Raw genomic sequence first — 21841 nt, 5'->3', positions numbered from 1 at the left:
TACACTTTACTTCTACTTAACTGGTTGCAAAGCACTTTGGGATATCCTGAGGTCATGACATCAATGCAAGGCTTTCTTTTTATATTTCATCATTTTTCTAAATTACTTGGAAACAAACTGGAAGATTAATATTAGACCTTTTCCTTAAGGAAAATTTCAGTTCAAATCATTAACAACTGCATGTTCAGAGACCCAGAGTAAAGAAAGATAGTTGTGCTTCAAGAACTTCGTCATGAGAATTCAAAAACATCTTTGTAGGAAATTTATTTTTCTCTGACCAAATTCAAAGCCTGTCTTTGTTCAAGCTATGTCAGGTTTTGCTTTTTCAAACAAGGATGAATTCAAGAACATTTGAGGGGAAGTTTGGGAAATAATATCAACTGCTTATAATTTTTACTTCAGGCAGACTTAGAGCATCATAGATTAATCATTTTACAAGAATACTGCAGATGCTGGAAATCTGAAATAAATACAGAAAATGCTGGAAATAGCAGGCATGATGGTATCTGTGCAGAGAGTCAGATTATGTTTCAGGTCAATAACTCTCAGAGCTGTGAGTAGCTTGGGATGTAACAATGTTTAAGTAAGGCAGGAAAATTGGGGTAAGATAGAGCAAAATGGGAAAAGAGACACATGGAAAATTCATCACTCCCTTTCCCTGCCTTGCTTAAACACTGTTACATCTCAAAATACACTCTGTTCCAGTGAAGGGTCATCTGAAACATTAACTCTGTTTCTCTCTCAAAGATGCTGTCACGCCTGCTAGAAATTTCCTGAAATTTCTATTTTAATTTGTGATTATGTTCATGGCAAATAAAAATAAAGGTTTATTTATATAACTGCTGTTGGTAAGGGAAATAATTTATTTCCCAAGACCCAGTCAGAATACACTTGTTTTACTGTCTCTGGATAATTCTTCACAAATTCTTTTTACAAGAAATGTAAATCTCTCCCTTTCCTCTCTTCCAAACTCCAGCACCACATGGAAACAGCATAAACCCAAAAAAAGAGAAATCGTTTTTAATTTATATAGCGCTTTTCACGACTATCAGGCATCTCAAAGTGCTTTTACAGCAATGAAGCGCTTTTGTGAAGTGTAATCACTTTTGTATTGTAGGAAACCATCTTAAATGTTTTATAAAATATTCTTTGATCCAAAAACAGAATTTGACAACAAGCCACAAGGAAATTTTAGGCCAAGTGACCAAACATTTTCCCAGAGGTAGGTTTTAAGAAAGGTCTTAAAGAACACAAAGGGCTGGATGGTCAGAGTGGTTTAGAAAGAGTATTCCTGCTTTTAGGGTCGAGGGAACTGAATGCTAGGCTATCCATGCTGACATGATCAAAATCAGGGCCATACAAGAGACCAGAATTGGTTGAACAGAGATACCTCCGATATCTTCTATTGCTGGAGAAGGTTACAATGTCACCACAGAGCAACATATAAGTGAAAAATAAAAAGCCAAGGATAGATCCTTGGAGGGCCCTGGTGGTAATGGTGTGGAAATGGTAAGAGAAGCCATTGCAGTTGTTTTCTGGCTACAGCTGGGCAGATAAGAATGGAGTTGGCAACATCAATCCCATCCAGTAAGATAATGGAGGACGAGAATTGGGGGAGGATGGAGCGGTCAACTTTTTATAAAAAATGCATTCATGGGATGTGCACGTTGCTGGCAAGATCAGCATTTGTTGCCCTTGGAGGGGTGCTGGTGAGTCACTTTGTTGATTTGCTGCAGTCCCTGTGGGGTAGGTATACCTAAGGTACTGTTAGGGAGTTCTAAGCTTTTGATTCAGTAACAGTGAACAAATGGTGATTATAGTTCCAAGCCAAGATGGTTCATGGCTTGTGGCTTGGAGGAAAACTTGCAGACTTTGGTGTTCCCGTACATCTGTGGCCCTTGTCCTTCTACATAGATGTGGGTTAGGAAGCTGCTGTTGAAAGAGGCTTCGCGAGTTGCTGCTGTGCATTTTGGTGATGGTACACACTCGAGCCACTGTGCACCAGTGGTCATAAAGTCACGGAATGGTTAATGAGGGAGTAAGTGTTTAAGTGGGTTGATGGATTGGTTTATCCTGATGGTGTCAAATTACTTGAGTGTTGTTAGAGCTGCACTCAGCCAGGAAATTGGAGAGTATTCCATCACACTCCTGACTTGTGTCTTATAGGTGGTGGCCAGGCTTGGGGGAATCAGGAAGTGAGTTACTCTCTGCAGAATTCCCAGCTCTGACCTGCTGTTATAACCAAGGTATTTATATGACTGGACCAGTTAAGTTTCTGGTCAGTGGTAACTCCCCAGGATGTTGATGGTGTGTGGAATTGTGTCAAAGACAGCAGACAGGTTGAGGTGGATAAGTAGAAATAATTTATCATAAGTCACAATTAAATGGGATGTAAGTTGTGACTTTGATAAGAGTCATTTCAATGTTGTGGAAACCTGATTGGAGGGTTTAAACGTGGAGTAGCAGGAAATATGGGCACAGGTTTGGGAGGTTGACAACATGTTCAAAGACTTTGGAGAGGAAAAGCAGGTAGTTTGAGGGCAGAGTGATGAAGCATGGGTTTTCTGAGAAGAGGATTAATGTTGAAAGATTTGAAGGGGTGTGGAACAGTACCCAAGAAGAGGGACTCATTAACAGTGAGTGAAATTTTCTTTTTGAAGCTATGTGCAGTGGCGGGCAGGTTTCGCAGCATGTTTCCTGCTGGTCAGAATGGTAGGAATTTTTGCCCAATTCCATGCTCGAAAACTCATTAATTATGCACAGGCCAGTATCTCACTGAATCACATGGCAGGTCGGGAACTGATTCATTCGCCCCGCTGTTACCTAATAGGGTTGAAGGTCCGGATGCCATATTTAAACATCACCTGAGCTCACATATTTTACCCTCTCCAGCCCAGCTGTCTTTCAGAAACCCCCAGAGATGGCTGCCAACATAAAAAAGAAGGCTGCACCCCACTTCTGCCACAGTGCCCTCCATCCTTCATAAGAGGAGTACGGCAGCATTGGGATGTCCTTTACCCCAAGGATGGCTTCAAGAAGTATACCAGCCACACCTCTCCAGCCTGCGAGGCCATTGCGAGGCAGTCAGCACGGCTGGCAACAGCACCCGGAACGCGATCCAGCGCAGGAAGATGATGACTGATCTCATCCGCTCTGCCAGTGTAAGTCAACCTTCAGTTCCTTCCATCATACTTTCAAAGGGCTACACTCTTCAGGGATCTCACTTAACATTAGCAGGGGACAGATTTCAGCACTGATTGTCACACAGATATATTCACATCGCCATCATCTCATCTACCATGCTACACACACTCCATCTTCACCCCTTTCTGAGGAGGCCTCATCACACACAGGAGGCATGCATGTTTCCCAACCTCTGCTCTTTCCCTTCTCATCACATTCCTTTCATCTCTCTTCATGCAGTCCTAGCTTTCCCACAAAAAAAGGGAAAGATCCCAGGCTGGAGATGGGACGGCCAACAACACATCCCTCACTACATTCGAGGAGGCCGCCATCAAGCCAGCTTATCCCAGCAACCTAGTACAAATGACACCTCTATGAGTTCATCACATCCTGATACCTTCTCTGTCTTATGGGCACCAGCATATCTAGGCACAGGCGGAGGACCAAAATAAGCACCAGCCCCAGACCACCAGAGAGGAGGAAGCTGAAATGGCCTAGTAAGCCACTCGGTTGTATCAAACTGCTACAAAGTCTCAAAAAAGGAATGAAACCAGACGGACCACCTGGCATCGACCTAGGCAGCGGAAACAACAAGGGCAAACTCGGCCCTGTCAACCGTGCAAAGTCCTCCTTACTAACATCTGGGGGCTAGTTCCAATATTGTGAGAGCTGTCTCTCACTGGTCAAGCAAAAGCCTGACATAGTCATCCTCACGGAATCATATTTTACAGATGATGTCCCAGACACCACCATCATCATATCTGGCAACCGTGCCACCGGCAGGACAGACTCAGCCGATGTGGCGGCACAGTGATGTACAGTCGAGAGGGAGTTGCCCTAGGAGTCCTCAACATTGACTCCGGACCCCATGAAGTCTCATGGCATCGAATCAAACTTGGGCAAGAAAACCTCCTCCTGATTACCACGTACCGTCCTCCATCAGCTGATGAATCAGTGTTCCTCCATGTTGAACATCACTTGGAGGAAGCATTGAGCGTGGCAAGGGTGCAGAATGTAAATGTACTCTGGCTGGGGGACTTCAATGTCCATCACCAAGATTGGATTGGTAGCACTGCTACTGACCAAACTGGCCAAGTCCTAAAGGACATAGCTGCTAGACCACATCTACAGTAGGTAGTGAAGGAGCCAACAAGAGGGAAAAACATACTTGACCTCATCCTCACCAACCTGCCTGCCACAGATGCATCAGTCCATGACTCTGCCATGATCACTCCTCCGATACTGTCTTTGTGGAGATGAAGACCCACCTTCACATTGAAGATACCCACCATCATGTTGTATGACACCACTGCCATGCTAAATGGGATAGATTTCAAACAGATCTAGCAGCTCGACCGGGCATCTGAGGCACTGTGAGCTATCAGTAGCTGCAGAATTGTACTCGAATGCAAATCTGTAACCTCATGGCCCAGCATATTCCCCACTCTACCATTACCATCAAGCCAGGGGATCAACCGTGGTTCAATAAAGAGTGCAGGAGAGCAAGCACCAGACATATCTAAAAATGAGATGTCAACCTGGTGAAGCCATAACACAGGTCTCCTTGCCTGCCAAATAGCATAAGCAGCGAGTGATGGACAGAGCTAAGCGATCCCAAACCGGTGGATCAGATCTAAGCTCTGCAGTCCTGCCACATCCAGTCATGAATGGTGGTGGAGGCTCCACAAAAATCCCCATCCTCAATGATGGGGGAGCCCAGCACAACAGTGAGAAAGCTAAGGCTGAAACATTTGCTACAATCTTCAGCCAGAAGTGCCAAGTGGATGATCCTTCTCTGCATCCTCCGGAGGTCCCTAGCATCACAGATTCCAGCCTTCAGCCAATTCAGTTCACTCCACATGATATCAAGAAATGCCTTCGCACTGGATGCTGCAAATGCCCTGGGCCCTGACAATATTCCGGCAATAGGACTGAAGCCTTGTACTCCAGAACTTGCTGTGTCCCAAGCCAAGCTGTTCAAGCTACAACACTGGCATCTACTCAACTGTGTGGAAAATTGCCCAGGTATGTCCTGCACACACAAAGCAGGACAAATCTAACACGGCCAATTACCATCCCATCAGTCTACTCTTGATCATCAGTAAAGTAATGGAAGGGGTCATCAACATAAGAACATAAGGACTAGGAGCAGGAGTAGGCAATTCAGCCCCTTGAGCCTGCCCCACCATTCAATATAATCATGCCTGATGTAATTTTGGCCTCAACTCCAATTTCCCGCCCTCTCCCCATAATCTTTCAATCTGTTACTAATTAAAAAACTGTCTATCTCCTCCTTTAAATTTATTTAGCATCCCGGCATCCACTGCACCCTGAGGTAGTGAATTCCACAGATTCACGACCCTTTGAGAAAAGTAATTCCTCCTCATCTCTGATTTAAATCTACCACCCCTTAGCCTAAAACTATGGCCTCTCATTATAGAATGCCCCACAAGGGGAAACATGCACTCCACATCTACTTTGTCTACCTCCTTTAGCATCTTAAATACCTCAGTTAGATCTCTCATCCTTCTAAACTCTAGCGAGTATAGGCCCAAACTGCTCAATCTCTCCTCGTAAGACAAGCCCCACATCTCTGGAATCAATCTAGTGAACTTCCTCTGAACCGCCTCCAATGCAACTACATCCTTCCTCAAGTAAGGGGACCAAAATTGTGCACAGTACTTCAGGTGCGGTCTCACCAATGCATTGTATAGTTGCAACAACACTTCCCTATTTTTAAACTCTATTCCTTTAGCAATAAATGCCAAAATTCCATTTGCCTTCCTTATTACCTGCTGTAACTGCATACTAGCTTTCAGCGATTCATGCACAAGGACACCCAGATCCCTCTGCACTGAAGCATTCTGAAGTTTCTCTCCATTTAAATAACAAGTCACCTTACTTTCCCACCTATTTTGGTGTCATCTGCAAATTTAGCTATAGTATCTTCTATCCCTGAATCCAAGTCATTACTATAGATTGTAAATAGTTGGGGCCCAAGGACCAAACCCTGTGGCACCCCACTAGTTACAGCTTGCCACCCAGAAAAAGACCCATTTATCCCAACTCTTTGCTTTCAGTTGATTAGCCAACCCTCTATCCATGCTAATATATTACCCCGAACTCCATGTGATCTTATCTTGTATATTAATCTTATGTGCAGCACCTTATCAAAGGCCTTCTGGAAGTCCAGTTATACTACGTCTACAGGATCCCCATTATCCACTTTCCTTGTCACATCTTCAAAGATCTCTAGCAAATTAGTCAAACACTATTTACTCTTCATAAAACCATGCTGACTCTGATGGGTTGCATTTTGACTTTCCAAATGCCCCATTACTACTTCCTTAATAATGGATTTCAACAATTTCCCAACGACAGATGTTAAACTAACTCGTCTATGGTTTCCTACTTTCTGCCTCCAACCAACCCCCCCCTTTTTTGAATAAGGGTGTTATTATATTAGCATTTTTCCAACCCACTGGAACCTTTCCAGAATCAAGAGAATTTTGGAATATTATTACCAATGCACCGACTATCTCTGCTGCCACTTCCTTTAAGATCCTGGGATGTAGGCCATCAGGTCCTGGGGACTTGTCACCCTTTAATCCCAATAGTTTGCTCAGTACTTTTTCTCTAAGGGTTGGGAACAGCGCTATCAAGCTTGCTTAGCAATAACCTGCTCACTGACTCCCAGTTTGGGTACTGCCAGGGCCACTCAGCCCCTGACCTCATTACAGCCATAGACAAAAGAGCTGAACTCCCAAGGTGAGGTGAGAGTGACTGCCCTTGACACCAAGGCCACATTAGACTGAGTGTGGCATCAAGGAGCAAGACTGGAGTCAATGGGAACCACTCCACTGGTTGGAGTCACACCTCACACAAAGGAATATGGTTGTGGTTGTTGGAACTCAGTTGTCTCAGCTGCAGGTCGTTCCTCAGGGTAGTGTTCTTGGCCCAACCATCTTCGGCTACTTCATCAATGACCTTCCTTCCATCAGAAGCAGATAATTGCACAAAGTTCAGCACCATTCGTGCCTCCACGTCCAAATGCAGCAAGACCTGGACAATAAATATCCAGGTTTGGGCTGACAAGTGGCAAGTTTTTTTTATTCATTTGTGGGATATAGGCCAACATTTTATTGCCCATCTCTAATTGCCCTTGTTCAGAGAGCCAACTACATTGAGGCTAGGTAAGGATGGCAGATTTCCTTCCCAACATTAGTGAACCAGATGGGTTTTTACAACAATCGACAATGGTTTCATCATTAGACTTGTAATTCTGGAATTTTATTGAATTTAAATTCCACCATCTGCTGTGGCAGGATTCGAACCCAGGTCTCCTGAGCATTACCATTACCCCAGAGATTACTAGTGCAGTGACAATACCACTAGGCCATTGCCTCTCCCATACCACACAAGTGCTAGGCAATGACCATCTCCAACAAGAGAGAATCTAACCATCACCCCTTGACGTTCAATGGCATTACCATCACTGAATCCCCCACTATCAACATCCTGGGGTTACCATTGACCAGAAACTGAACTAGATAGGCCTGTACTGTGGCTACAAGAGCAAGTCAGAGACGAGGAATACTGTGATGAATGACTCACCACCTGACTCCCCAAAGCATGTCCCCCATCTGCAAGGCACAAGTCAAGAGTGTGATGGAATATTCTCCTCTTGCCTGGATGAGTGCAGCTCCAACAAAACTCAAGGAGCTTGACACCATTCAGGCCAAAACAGCCTGCTTGATTGGCACCACATCCACAAACATTCACTCCCTCTACCACCGATCCACAGCAGCAGTGTGTACCATCTACAAGATACACTGCAGGAATTCACCATGGCTCGTTAGACAGCACCTTCCAAACCCACAACCACTACCATCCAGAAGGACATGGGCAGTGGATAGATGTGAACGCCACCACCTGGAACTTCCTGTCCAAGCCACTCATCATCCTGACTTGGATATATATCGCTGTTCCTTCACTGTCGCTGGGTAAAAGTCCTAGAGCTCCCTTCCTAACAGCACTGTCGGTGTACCTATACCACAGGGAATGCAGGAGTTCAAGAAGGCAACTCACCACCATCTTCTCAAAAGCAACTAGGGATGGGCAATAAATGCTGGCCCAGCCAGCGAAGCCCACATCCCATGAATGAATTAAAAAAAGTCTCAGAAGAACCATCACTGCATTCACCCACAGCATCCATCAGCACGGGTCATGGTTCTAGTCTGCGCTCAGGATCACCTGGAGAATACCTCGCTGACATGTCTCCCCAGCAGCTCTGGTGTCTGGCACACAGAGGACTGCTGGAGATCAGCCACCTGCTGAGTCCAAGTCAGATGATGAGCCTTTTGCAAGTGGCCGCCGAGACATTGCTGGAGATGCAATAACAGGTGGTGGAACATCAGGCAGAGATGCAAGAGTCACTCAGCAGATTAGAACAAAGGATAGAGGAGTCTGTCTGTATTCTGTCTGATATTGCTCTGACATGCGAACACCTCGAGGTCACCGTGGGAAGGTTGGCGACTGCCACGGAGACCTTGGTCCAGCAGGTTTGCCGGATTTGCGCTCGGTCCTGGACTCCATGGTATAGGCATTGGTGGGATCCATCAGTGGCTAGGCGAAAGTCGGGCAAGGCACTTTAACCTCCCTCTAGCTGCTCCTTCTCCTCAAGGAGTCAGGATTGGGCCCTCGAGCACCCACACGGAGTCTGAGCATCAGCTCCACACCTGGGGGCCTCCACTGCAAGGGCATCCAGCCACTCGGAATCCCTCTACCTGTGACCCCATCCACTCCAGCTGCTCAGGATGAGGAGGGTGCATCTGCCTTGGGCCACCACAGGGCGTCTGCCAAGGTTATGACAGACATCAAGAGATGGTAGTAAACTCCAGATAGGGTCTCTCGCATCATTGTATGTTGCACCCTTCACAATCTGGCGCTTCAAAGGAGTGATCGCTTGCCAGACAGAGAAGTGGAGGAGGATGAGAGCTCCTCGGAGAATGACAAGGAGGAAAGCAGGAATCTGAAGGAGATGAAGTGAAAGCAAGGGGAGATGACAACATTCCTCCTGTCCCTTAATGCCATTCCATTGCATTGAAAGGGATGTCCAAACAGTCACATCAAGACCAAGTTCAGCATTCAGACCTGCAAGCCTCACGATTTGCCAAGCCATGATCTCTAAGGAGATCAGTGGTGCTTGTGTGCGTCTGCTCTGGGAAGTGACAGTTGACAACAGCGAGAATGCTGTGTCAACTAACATGGTGCAGTCATCATCATGTTAATGAGAAACTACAGCAGCTAGTGAGATGAGGATACAGCTCTGCTGTGGATATTGGGATTCCAACCAAGCATATTGGTAAAGTTAGGAAAATTAAGAAACATTGAAATCATTTTTGAGTCACAGGTGTGCAACCACAGTATAAATATTGCATTTTTGTTAATACATTTGATGTCAATGTGAATGGCTTGGACAGCTGAAGGTCTTGTGATTATTTACATATGTATCCTTCCATTGCAAGGGTAGCTACCCTCCCATTCAGTCTCCCTTTTTGAGATTCACATTCATGTGATTTTAGCCTCACTGAAGATAGTTTCCGGACCCTTGTGTGATATCAGGGAGAAGTGTCAAAATCTTTATTGGAAGTGTGTGCCAAATGCATTTAAAACCTTTTTTGCTCATGACACAGCCTTGAAAGACTAGCGACAGTTGTCTCCCCGGTAGTAGTGCCAAAGGACAAGACCTGGATGAGAGGATGGTATCCCCAACCATGTCCTCATCTCACTAGCTGCTGTAGTTTCTCATTAACATGACGATGACTGCACCACGTTAGTTGACACAGCATTCTCGCTGTTGTGAACTGTCACTTCCCAGAGCAGACGCATACATGCACCACTGATCTCCTTAGAGATCATGGCCTGGCAAATCATGAGGCTTGCAAGTCTGAATGCTGAACTTGCTCTTGATGGGACTGTTTGGACATCCCTTTCAATGCAATGGAATGGCATTAAGGGACAGGAGGAATGTGGCCTCTCCCCTTGCTTTCACCATCTCCTTCAGATTCCTGCCTTCCTCCTTGTCATTCTCCGAGGAGCTCTCATCCTCCTCCACTTCTCTGTCTGGCAAGCGATTACCCCTTTGAAGCGCCAGATTGTGAAGGGCGCAACATACAATGATGCGAGAGACCCTATCTAGAGTTTACTGCAGAGCCCCACCTGAGTAATCTACACATCGGAAGCGCAAATTCAGGATGCCAAGGTTATTCTCGATTATGGATCATGTGGAGCTATGAGCTGTGTTGTACCTCTCCTCTGAGGCCGATGCATGGGTGTCATGAGCCATCGTTTGAGCAGGTACCCCTTATCCCCAAGCAGCCATCCCTGTGCATGCTGAGGCTGCTCAAATATGTGAGGCGCCTGGGAGTGACTCAGGATATGGGGGACTTCCAGGGTACTTCACACAAAAGTGTATTATGTGCTTCCGATGATTGCACACCAGTTGAACGTTGATGGAGTGGAGCCATTTACAGTTGATTAAACTTTAGGGGCTGATGCTATGGAGCCCTCGTAGGTGCAGTTGATTGTGCCCTGCACTCAAGGGAAGCCTGAGATAGCTGAAAACCCATTGAACCTAGCAGCCTGGCTATTTGCATCAAGTGTAAGCCTCACATATTGATGAGCCTTGCTGTAGTGGGCACCTGTGACCTCCTTGATGCATCTATGTGCGGCAGACTGCGAGATGCCACACAGGTCTTCTGTGATCCCTGGAACAATCTGCAGGCAAAGAAGTTGAGCATGGTAGTCACCTTCAAGGGCACTGGCAGGGGTAGCCTCCCACCTCATGGGGCGTTAATTCCTCCCAAAGAATGTGGCAAGCGCAAACTAGAGCTCGGGCCAAGCGCTGACGTGTGCAACATTGTCTCTCGCTCATCTGCAGATAAGAGAGTCTTCGGTATACCCTTGGAAACAACTAGCTCAACCATGGTCCAGGTCTATTCCACCCCACCCCCCGTTCTTCTTGTTGCTGGGTCTCCCCTGGGCCCTGGACCACATGTGGGGCCTGCTCCCAAAGCTGGGCTTTGCTCCCCATCCTCATCCGGAGGCAGCATTGAGCTCAGGCTCCATTATTGTATTGTTTTGTCTTCTGTGAAATGATAAAGTAAAGACAATAATGAATAATGAGGCAAAACAGTTAAGTTCACAATCGTAAACCCAAAGCTACTGTCATGGTCTCGAGCAGTTTCTGCCTAACTAGCCTTGTCGCTGATGCAACCTTGTACCTGAGGTGCAAAAAGACACATCAAGGTGAATAAGATGCCATCCATGAGACTTAACATCTCAATCCCACAGAGGTTGGAGAAGGTTTGAATGAGATGCACAACTTTGCTAACTCAGTGCTCTAATCTCAATTCTGGCATACAGATTAAAAATAACTTGCTCATGGGTAATGACTGGATGCCCTTTGACCTGTTATGCATGCCAAATGTGGAAAGTTCGTTAAAATCTTTCATAGATAAGATGCCATATAGGCAGCAGCTGCACCTCCTACGGTTGCCTGATTCCAAATTTTCACATTCTAGTGTGTTAATGTTGAAATGGAGCAACTGTCATGTGAACCAAGTGTGTCCTGCATTTCCCTGTTACTGAGTGGCAAAAGGCATGGGTTCCAATGACACCCTTCTCAAGGAAGTCTTTCTACTTTCTCCCAACTCTGACTCAGCTTCAAGCTTGTGGCTACAGCAGCTTTGAGGGCACACACAGAAAGGTCCCCTTAGTCCAGGAGTGTGCTACTCTAACCCCTCCTGTGCAGATTCATTTCTAGTTTCGATTTCAAACTGTGCCATTGCTCCCCCCAGTAATACTGGATGTTGTTGTTGTTAAAATTCCCATCTAGTGGCTGTGTGCACTCGCCCCCAAAAGAGAGCATCGAATACCACCCCCCCACCTACAGGCTATAGCTGCTTCCCCTAATCATGACCATGCTATTTTCAGCCCAGTACAGAGCCAGCCAAACCCATGACACTGACTGTGGAAATGCCCCGCACATCAAACTGTGCCTTGTCCCAATCGAACACACACAACTTGTCCCTCCCTGGAATGGGGGTACAACGTATGCATACCATGCAAAGCCCTGTAGCATGGCCCACTGCACCCCAGGAGTGTTACTACTCTTTCACTCCTGACTGTAAGCCCCAGGAGTGCTTCTAACCTCTCACCTGTTGGTCCTAGGCCAAGGACTTTGACTTTCAATGAGTTCCCCAATGACTGATCACCGCACTGTCTCCCTTGTCCACCCCCCCCCATGATTAGCACCTGCGCAACCCATCCCTCTTATGCTGCACTAACACACGGCTCCCAACACCCTCCTACTCCCTCCCGTATATGGATCAAACTCCACCGCCCCCCAACCCCCTGCCCCCAGGTTGCAATACTTGTCTCTGTTTGAGTGTTTCTGCCTGAGTACTGCTGCACAGTGGTATTCTCCAAGACTGCAGAGGCACCCAACAGCCCTGTTACCCCAGGAGTGCGGGCCGTTCCACTGGTATCGCTACAAGACCAGCGCAGCACTGTCACGGGTAGGCTAGGAACGTTGCACTCACCTTGAAGTCGCACAAGCAAAGTGAGGTCCAACCACTGCACGCCACTCTTTTTCAAACATGAAGCATACTGGTGTGAATTCTCCCTGGCGTGACACCATGTAATTCTGGTGAGAAGCATATTTAATGAGCATTCATGAGATGGTAATAAATGCAATTGGTGTTCACGTCACTAGTCAGTGAAATGCCCAAGCTGCCATTATTGGGAGTTATTGGGAGAATTGCAAACTATTTTCATGCCAGTGGGAATCTGATTTTTTTTTTGCCTCTCTCCAGATTCTCTGCTCCTGCCCACTTGCAGGCAGGGTGGGAAAATTCTGCCCAATATCAGCTAACGTGGGGACCAGCAAAGGAAGTGGATGGTCAGCAGTTTAGTGGGAATAGGGTCGAGTTAGCAGGATATTGGTCTCATGGACAGGATGAACCCAGAGAGAGCATGAAGGGAGATAAGAGAGAAAGTAGATAAAGATGCAAGTTCAGGGCTAGAACACAGGAACCTTGGGGGAAGTTTTGCCTGATGAACTAAGAAGGGAGGGAAGTGGGCAAAGTAGCTGAATGGATGGTTTCCATCTTAGTAACTCTTAAGTTCATGAGTTCCTCACACTTGATGGAGACAATAGGGGAGAGGGCTTTAAGAAGACAGTTTGTAGTGGAGAAGGTAAATCGGATTATCCTTTGATTTCAGGATGATCCTTGGATATGAGTTGTTTTGGCTGAAGAGAGTAGGACCCAACTTTCTGTGATCCAGCTAGATCCAGCAATGAATGATTTAATCAGTTGTCCACCATAAACACCCTTGGACTTAGGGGAATGGAGATGTATGGGGTGCAATGTTTGCATTCCAGAGGGGACAATCAATGTAAGAGAGAGTAATGGTTTTAATGGAGGCAAGAGCATCACAGGTGAAGTTGAGGATTGATTGAACAGATTGGTAGCTCCAGAGGTGCTCTGATGAATGGAGGGCTAAGCCCATCTGAGCTCTGCCAAGCCATAGCCTATACTACCAATGCTATCAATGTCCTGTAATATGAAACCCCATCAAGCACCCCATTATTCTACTTAGTACATCGTGTTATATTTCTCCTTAATTAATAAGAACAGAAGATTTTTAAAAGAACATTGGCTTGCAGGAGCAATTAAGCAGGATTTTTGAATGTTTTGATGGTCCTGAAATAATACTTTGCACATTCTATGACATAATACTTTTTTAAAAAGTAAAACCTAAAATAATCTGATAATTTGTTTGCCCTGTTTTATGGGCACAGGTGTGGCCATTCATTATCAGCCTATTCCTTTTCAAATTGAGATGGGTCGCACACACTTTTCATACAGCCACCTTATTTGACTGATGCTGCCTGGCCCATTGGTTTACAGTTTTCAGAAAAATGGAAGGTATCACAGAAATTGATCCTGCATAGCATTTGTAGAATATAATGCAGTAAAACAGACTTATTTTGGTGGTCCTGTAACAACTGGGATAGCACTGCATAAGAGCCCTTAAGGGGTATCCAAAAGACAGTCACTGAGGGATTTCTCATGAGTGATAAGATTATTGTAGTTTGTATATCTGGATGTGTTGTTACATAAAGATATTTTGTGAAAGTTCTGCTTGGTGACCTTCATTGCTGAATATTGAGAAAGGGGTCGTTGGGATGGTGAGCGTGAAATGGATGAGAGTCCAGGTTGGGACGTGGAAGTGGAACACCCCCCAATCACTACCTAACATACTGACTAATTATATGGTGTCCAAAATGCCGCCTCCTATTCTACCTCCACTTCCTTCCCTCCTCACGGAGCTTTCCCTCTCTGCTTTCTCCATTCCTTTTCCGGGTCATGCTGCAGACCATGAAGCAATGAAAGAATTGCCCCCATAGATGGGTCATCTAGTTGTTTTTTCTTCCTTGGTTGCATAGCCAAAGGCAGAGCTCCCACTTACTCTGTCTAAGGCAAAGTCACTGAAAACCACTGAACCTTCAACTTGTGAAGTCATCCTTTAATTAGGACAGATTCAGGTCCCATTTTGGGGCTGCATGTCTGACCTTTGGTGACTGATGTACAAATTTGTGGGCTGGACTTTAATCAGCAAAGTTTTCAATCTTGGCGTTGCATCAGCTGGTTTGGGCTGTGTGATGCCAAGATAGCATTGGTTCAAGCTGTTGTAGTGCATGCAGGGGATGCACCTGCATGTATGTGCCCTTCTGCCCTTGCACAGCCCAGGAAAAAGCTGGTGACACACCCACACTTAATAAGTGACACAAAGGTTCCATGGCTTCAATAGCTCTGATGCCATGTGAACCACATTTGTGCCCTGTATCCCTCCAACTTATCATGGGCAGCAAAAGGAGAAAGCTTGTTGAGCTTTTTATAAGTGGCGTTTGGTCTGTCTCTGCTGGCAACTTAAAGGCCCAATATATTCTATAAATACTTCAGATAATAAGGAAATGATTAGTTTAGAACTGTTTTGTTTTACTTCGACCTAAACCTATACTTGAAATGTTCAGCTGTTTATGCTTGCAGAAGAACTGCTGCTTACTTCCAGAGGATCTAAGGAATTTTTACCAGATGACTGATGGCTTTTTGATGACCTGGAGTATCAAGTTTGATGGTAAGATAGTTGAGCTTCTGTTGTGTATTTATAAGGTCAAATTCTTTCCTGTTTGCACTGTCAGTTTCTCATGATATAGCACGTATAGTATAGTCAAGTATTCAGAAAATACAGGGTTAACAGGTAGGATTATTGTGCCTGGGTGCACAGAGATAATTAAATTCTCTTTTTAATGTCACATATTCTATCCTTATTGTTATATATCTATTATAATTCCTGTGGCCACATTTACAATGGAAATTGCCCATGTAAACTGGTCACATTGTAATTACATACTCACGCCAGTGGTAGCATTACAGCATTTCCATTAGCAGGAGAGTGTAATTATAATGTAACAAGTTGATATAGACTTTTCCATTATAAATCTGGACATAGGAATTTAGATTCCATTTAGAATGGAAGAGATTGACAGCATATAGATGAAGACATAGATCTGAAAGTGTGCATATGCTGTAATTTGTAGGCTCTTGAAAACAAACGCTCTTAAACTAATGATGAATAGAATTCACCCATGGTGTTATGATCATAAGATGAATTCAAACCCAGCCCAAAGTTATGGATTAAAGAACCTTGTTTATCACTTGCAAGATTCAGTATAAAGTGAGTTCTGGCAGTCAAAACTCACTTGCCCATGGATATCTACGTGTACCAGAAAAAAGTTTGTAATTCAATGCAACTCGTTAACATTCATTTTCCCTCAAACTCCTATCTACTCCCCTTCCACTATAAGAGCAAGCAGCAAAGGCCAGGGGCTGCATTACCCTGGCACTCAAACTGTTTCCCTCTGTCTGATCCCAACTTTTTTCCTCAGATTTTTGATTTGTTTGTCTTTCTTCATCAAAATATTTTTAAAAATCAAATTTGGTTGACAAATGACATCATCCACTCCTTCTGTATTGTATCTATCTTACCTGCACTGCCACTCTCATTCTCTCTTTTTTTCTCTCTCACTTCTCTCTTTCTCAAGGCTAAGGCCCTTGTAAAGCTTGAGAGAGGCTTGTATTTGGTTTGGTGGACATGGGTGGATGTTGTAGTGGCAGATAAATGGGGATGGTCTCAATCTTCGTGCCAAGCTCAGGAACTTATATTCACTGAAGGTGGAGGGTAGAAGGGCCAGCTGGAGAGGTTTAAGGATACAACACCAGAGGTAACTTTGCTCTTCAAGATGGTCTTGAAGTCACGAGTAATTATGGCAGAGGAGAGCAAAGTCCTTGATGTAATCCAGCCAGATTTGGTGATAGATAGCTAAATCAGATATACTCAAGTGTCCACCCCTTGGACTTAGAGTAAAGAAGGAGGCTACAAGTAATAACATGGATGGGATAGAGTGAAGATTTTACCTAAGACAAGGACTTTAAAGGTGGAGGAGAAGGAAAGCATCTCCAGCATTGTTTTCTCTTCCCATCCCCCATACTGAATCTTCGGGGTGCCCCAAAGAATGTCCTTGGTCCCCTCCAGTTCCTTATCTACATGTTGCATTGAGGCAACATCATCCACAGAAACAGGTTCTGCTTATGCGCTGACAACCGCCAATTCCACTGCTCTGCCACTGCTGTCAACCCCAATATTGGGAAGACTGAAGCTATTATCTTCAACCCCACCATAATCTATGTACCGTCGCCATTAATTCTAGCTGTCTACATGGGTGTGAGCTCAGACTGAACCAGACTGTTCACAATCTCTGTTCTACTGCAAGACAAACTGACTGGCGAGCCTACCTTCACTGGCCTTGGGATTCTTACAGTTCCATGTGTGATAAGCTTGGTCTTGTCAGCAACTTTGTAAATAGGACCCTAGCCATTTGCTCACTGTGGAAGCTTGATGCTGAAATCAAAGGCATCCTGCGGGATAATGGCTACACCGATCAGATCATTTCACTCTGTATATCACGCAAGCTCACGAAAGGACCTAAGGCTGTCACTTTCAGCCCTGAAAAATGCCCAGTCTCCCTCCGATTACCTGGAAGGTCAAGGTATCTCAAAAAATTGAGCACCAGGTGAAGCTACCTATTTCACGCTGCTACTATGCAATAGCAACACGAGTGATATTTGCCACTAACAGGATGCTGCCATCAAGCCAATAAGACGTTCTGCCTATCACCCAAATGAGTAATGTGGTTTATAAATTTCAGTGCCAGTGTGATGCTAGCTACATAGGCCAAATGCCTCAAAGATTGGCAAATTGTACCATACAGCATGTCCCTTCCACTGTTCACAGTGGGCAAGGCACAGACCTTTCCTAACCAGCCCGTACCTACAAAATTCAAAACAGTGTCCAACATTAAACGGGATTCCACAATTGGACAATGTTTGCTAAATAATCCCCAGTGTGCTAAGAATTACGCTGACAACCAATTTAAGATTGTCAGTCAAGCTCGTTGTTTGGCGCATATTAATACACAGGGCCCTGTTCTTTGCAGACGGAAAGAACATGTACACATGCTGCGCCTGTTTCAGCTAAGCAAAATAAGTGACAGCCATTCGCTGACTTATTCCTGATGGCAATGCTTTGACCAATCAGGGTCAAGTTGCCTAATTAAAATTTCAAACAATGCTAGCCAGTTAACTGTCAGTCACCATTGTTATGACCGATGCAGTTGGTAAAGCAGAGTTATTTAAAAATCCCAGAAGGAAACTTTAAACAACTGTCATAACCTATAATTTTAAGTTTATGTTTGAAATGTGACTCTAAATTCAGGAATCAGACCACCAGTTCTCAAGGTTTTACCTTAAACTAAGGGAAACATTTTATTAAGCTATACATGTTAAAATAGATATACACATGGCTACAAATTACTACTATCATAACTTTTAACAATTCCCAAACTAATCTCCATTAAGGCAACAGCAACCCATAGACTTAACCAAACACCAGGCAAAGCATTTTCACCTTACAAATTCAAAATGAGGTTCTTTCACTTTGGTTGCTGTGGAGCCACTTGGAGGCTTGCAGCTGCCTTTTGATCTCATGTTGCCTCTGCCCTGCACACCCAAAAACTGCTGAAGTTATATCTACCACCACTGATTGAATTCAAATTCTCATTGCCTCTTCAGCCTCTTTGAGCTTCACCTTTTAACAATGAAACCCCTTTATAGTACCGATTTTATTAGTAATATAAGCATATTGCTTGGTAGCTGCTAGAAAGACATAAGTTTTCATCCCCCTTCTCGAATGCTTTATTCAAAAAATGCAAATGCACGCTATCTCCCTTACATATCAAAAATATTACATATCAAAAATAGTACACATCAAAGTACCCAGACTAGCTGGTTTTAATCCAATTAAGACACACCCACAGACTAAACCTTTATTTTAAAAGAAAAATATTTTCCAAAATATTATATACAATAAGAGCTTCATGACACCATCAATTGCGGCATTCTCCATGGCAATGCCTCTACCAATCAGTCCACTTGCCAACCAATCAGGACTTCTCATACACTATAAATTGTTGTTTTCCCCTTTTATTGGTATTTTCATGATGTCCTGATGAGTGTTAGACAAAAAGCTTCGACATGTCTCTTTTTTTAGCAATTGCTACTTTGAAGGGTTTAATGAAATTTGGAGTAGTCAGCACTGGTTTATTGATAATTTCTTCCAGCCTTTCAAAAGATGTTTGGCACTCTGCTGCCCACAACACCATGGCTTTCTTTTGTAACAAATCCGTCAGTTATAGTATTGAAATTTGGTACAAATTTACTATAAAAACCCACACATCCCCCAAATCCTCATGATCTCCCACTTAGTTTTAGGGGCAGGGAGCTCCACCAATGCCTGTACTTTGCCATTCTTGGCAACATTTGTCCTCCCCCTATGATATGCCCTAGATAAGTTACTCGCGCTTTTGCAAATTTACTTTTAGCAAGGTTTATTATCAAATCAGCTAACTGTAGTTTTTTAAACAGGGCTTCTAGATGTTATGGGTGGGATTTCCAAGTGTTACTATATATCAGTACATCATCAAGATAAACCACAGAGTTAGGAACACCAGCCACCACTTGGTTTATTAACTTCTGAAAAGTTGCTGGCTGCTTTTTAGCCCAAATGGCATCACTCGGCATTGGAAAAGACCATCTGGCATGACAAAGGCTGATGTTTCTTTAGCTTAGGGTGTTAAAGGAACCTGCCAATGTCCCTTTAACACATCTATTTTGTTAAGAAACATGGCACTGCCAACTCTGGCAATACAATCTTCCAAGGGGGAATTGGGTAGGAATCCACATTTGTTACTGCATTGACCTTTCTGTGGCCTATGCACAATCTGGTCAAACCATCTGGTTTAGGCACTAACACAACAGGAGAACTCCAGCTGCTTTGGCAGGTTTCATTGAGGTGGTTTACCAACATGTACTGGACCTCTGCTTTCACCTGAGCCTGTTTCTCTGGCCCTAAGCGATAAGGATGCTGTTTTATAGGAGGGGATTCTCCTACATCCACATCATGTATGGCTAAGGTTGTATGTCCTGGTTTGTCCCTACCTATTCCTTTTAAATTCTATAGGTAACCTCACTAGATCTTCTCATTGTCCTGCCTCTAAGTATGAAAACATGGTATTAACTGTCCTAATATTTCAGTGTTCACTAAACGGGTAGTGGTAGGTTCAATTGTGAACTAAGTCTCCTTCTCACTGTCTCTCTTGTCCTCCACTGTTCTTACCACCTGATATACCTGCTCCTTACCTTCCTCCCTACAATGGTATTGTTTCAAAGTATTAATATGACATGGCCAATTCTTTTTCCTATGATCTGGGGTGTCTATCAAATGATTTACTTTACCAACCCTCCAAATGACCTTGTATGGACCCCTGAACCATGCTTTCAGAGGTTCCCCCTGTAAAAGCAATAACATTAACACTTCATCCCCTGGTTGTAATGTTCAGGTCATAGTTTGCTTATATGCCCATTCCTTCATCTTTGTTTGAGAAGCTTTAGGATGTTTTTGAGTCACTTTTCAGGCTCCCATGAGCCATTCCAGAAACACTGACACACAATCTAACCTAGAGGATTTGTTCTTCTAGTCCAAAAACTATTCTTTGATTAATTTCAGAGGTTCTCTTACCTAAAATCCATAAATTGATTCAAAAAGGGCTAAATCCAGTAGCTTCACTCAGTGAAGCTCTGGTAGCAAATAAAAGAAAGTCCAATCCTTTGTCCCAATTATGAGTCTATTTCTACAATATGCATTAATCATTCTGTCGAAGGGTCATGAGGACTCGAAACATCAACTCTTTTCTTCTCCGCCGATGCTGCCAGACCTGCTGAGTTTTTCCAGGTAATTCTGTTTTTGTTTTGGATTTCCAGCATCCGCAGTTTTTTTGTTTTTATTATTATTGCATTAATCATTGTTTTGAGAGTTTGATGGTACCTCTCTAAAGCTTCCTGTGTCTGTGGATGATATGCTGTGAACTTTAACTGTTTTATACCCAAACTACTCATTATGTTTGAAAAATTTTAGACATAAGATTGGAACCTTGATCCAGTTGGATCTCTGTTGATAATCCATTTTGAGTAAAAAAAAAAATTGGGTTAATTTCTCTACCACTATCTTAGCTGTAATTGCTCTTAAAGGGATGGCTTCTAGAAATCGAATTGCCATATCCATAATATTAAGGATATACTGGTGTCTGATTTTTGTTTTTGGTGATAGACCAATACAATCTACTAACAACCTACAAAATAGTTCCTGAAAAACTGGTATGTGAATTAAGGGTGCCAGTTTGATGGCATATTGTGGTTTTCCCACCATCTGGCACGTATGGCACGTTTTACAAAACTGAACCACGTCCTCGTGAAGACCCAGCCAGTGAAACTGCTGGCTTATCCGCACTTGAGTTTTCTGTATCCCTACGTGTCCTGCTGTAGGAATATCATGTGCTATCCGTAATACCGCTACAATATTTGGGCAGTACCACAACCTGATGAATAACTGTCCACTCCCCATTTGCAGGTCTGTGAGGAGGTCTCTACTTCCTTATTAGAATTCCATTTTTAATATAATATTCTGGAACTTCCTCAGCCTCCGCCTTGGTTTGGGCTGAATGTGCTATCTTTCTTAATAGTGGCAGCAGTGTGTACCATCGACAAGATGTACTGCAGGAACTCACCAGGGCTTCTTTGACAGTTCCTTCCAAACCTGTGACCTCTACCACCTAGAAGGACAAGGACAGCAGATGCATGGCAACACTACCACCTGCAAGATCCCCTCCAAACCACACTTGGAACTATACTGCTGTCCCTTCACTGTTGCTGTCAAGTTCCTAGAACTCTCGCCCTAACAACACCGTGGGTGTACCTACACCACATGGACTGCAGAGGTTCAAGAAGACCCCTCACTACCAGCTTCTCAAAGGCAATTAGGGATGGGCAATAAAATGCTGACCTAGCCAGTGACATTCACATCACGTGAAAAAAAAATTTTTTTAAAGTTCTAGCTTGCTGTTTGTGGTATATAT

General features: G+C 44.1%; 1 protein-coding gene across 6 annotated transcripts in view; it reads left to right on the top strand.

Moving 5' to 3' along the window:
* Nucleotides 1–21841, top strand: part of tpgs2 (tubulin polyglutamylase complex subunit 2) — a 60673-nt gene that overhangs the window by 9931 nt on the left and 28901 nt on the right. For 3 of the 6 annotated variants that reach the window (XM_041173947.1, XM_041173868.1, XM_041174022.1), the window contains 2 exons: nucleotides 2893–3161; nucleotides 15303–15390. In XM_041173947.1, the coding sequence (XP_041029881.1) occupies nucleotides 3132–3161; nucleotides 15303–15390 (118 nt within the window). In that variant the 5' untranslated portion in view covers nucleotides 2893–3131. The remainder of the gene's footprint in view (nucleotides 1–2892; nucleotides 3162–15302; nucleotides 15391–21841) is intronic. The other 3 variants (XM_041174067.1, XM_041173812.1, XM_041174143.1) reach the window with 1 other exon arrangement.

Source organism: Carcharodon carcharias, chromosome 1 (assembly GCF_017639515.1).
Source record: "Carcharodon carcharias isolate sCarCar2 chromosome 1, sCarCar2.pri, whole genome shotgun sequence".
NCBI lineage: Eukaryota > Metazoa > Chordata > Chondrichthyes > Lamniformes > Lamnidae > Carcharodon > Carcharodon carcharias.
This window is presented reverse-complemented; position numbering and strand designations above follow the sequence as displayed.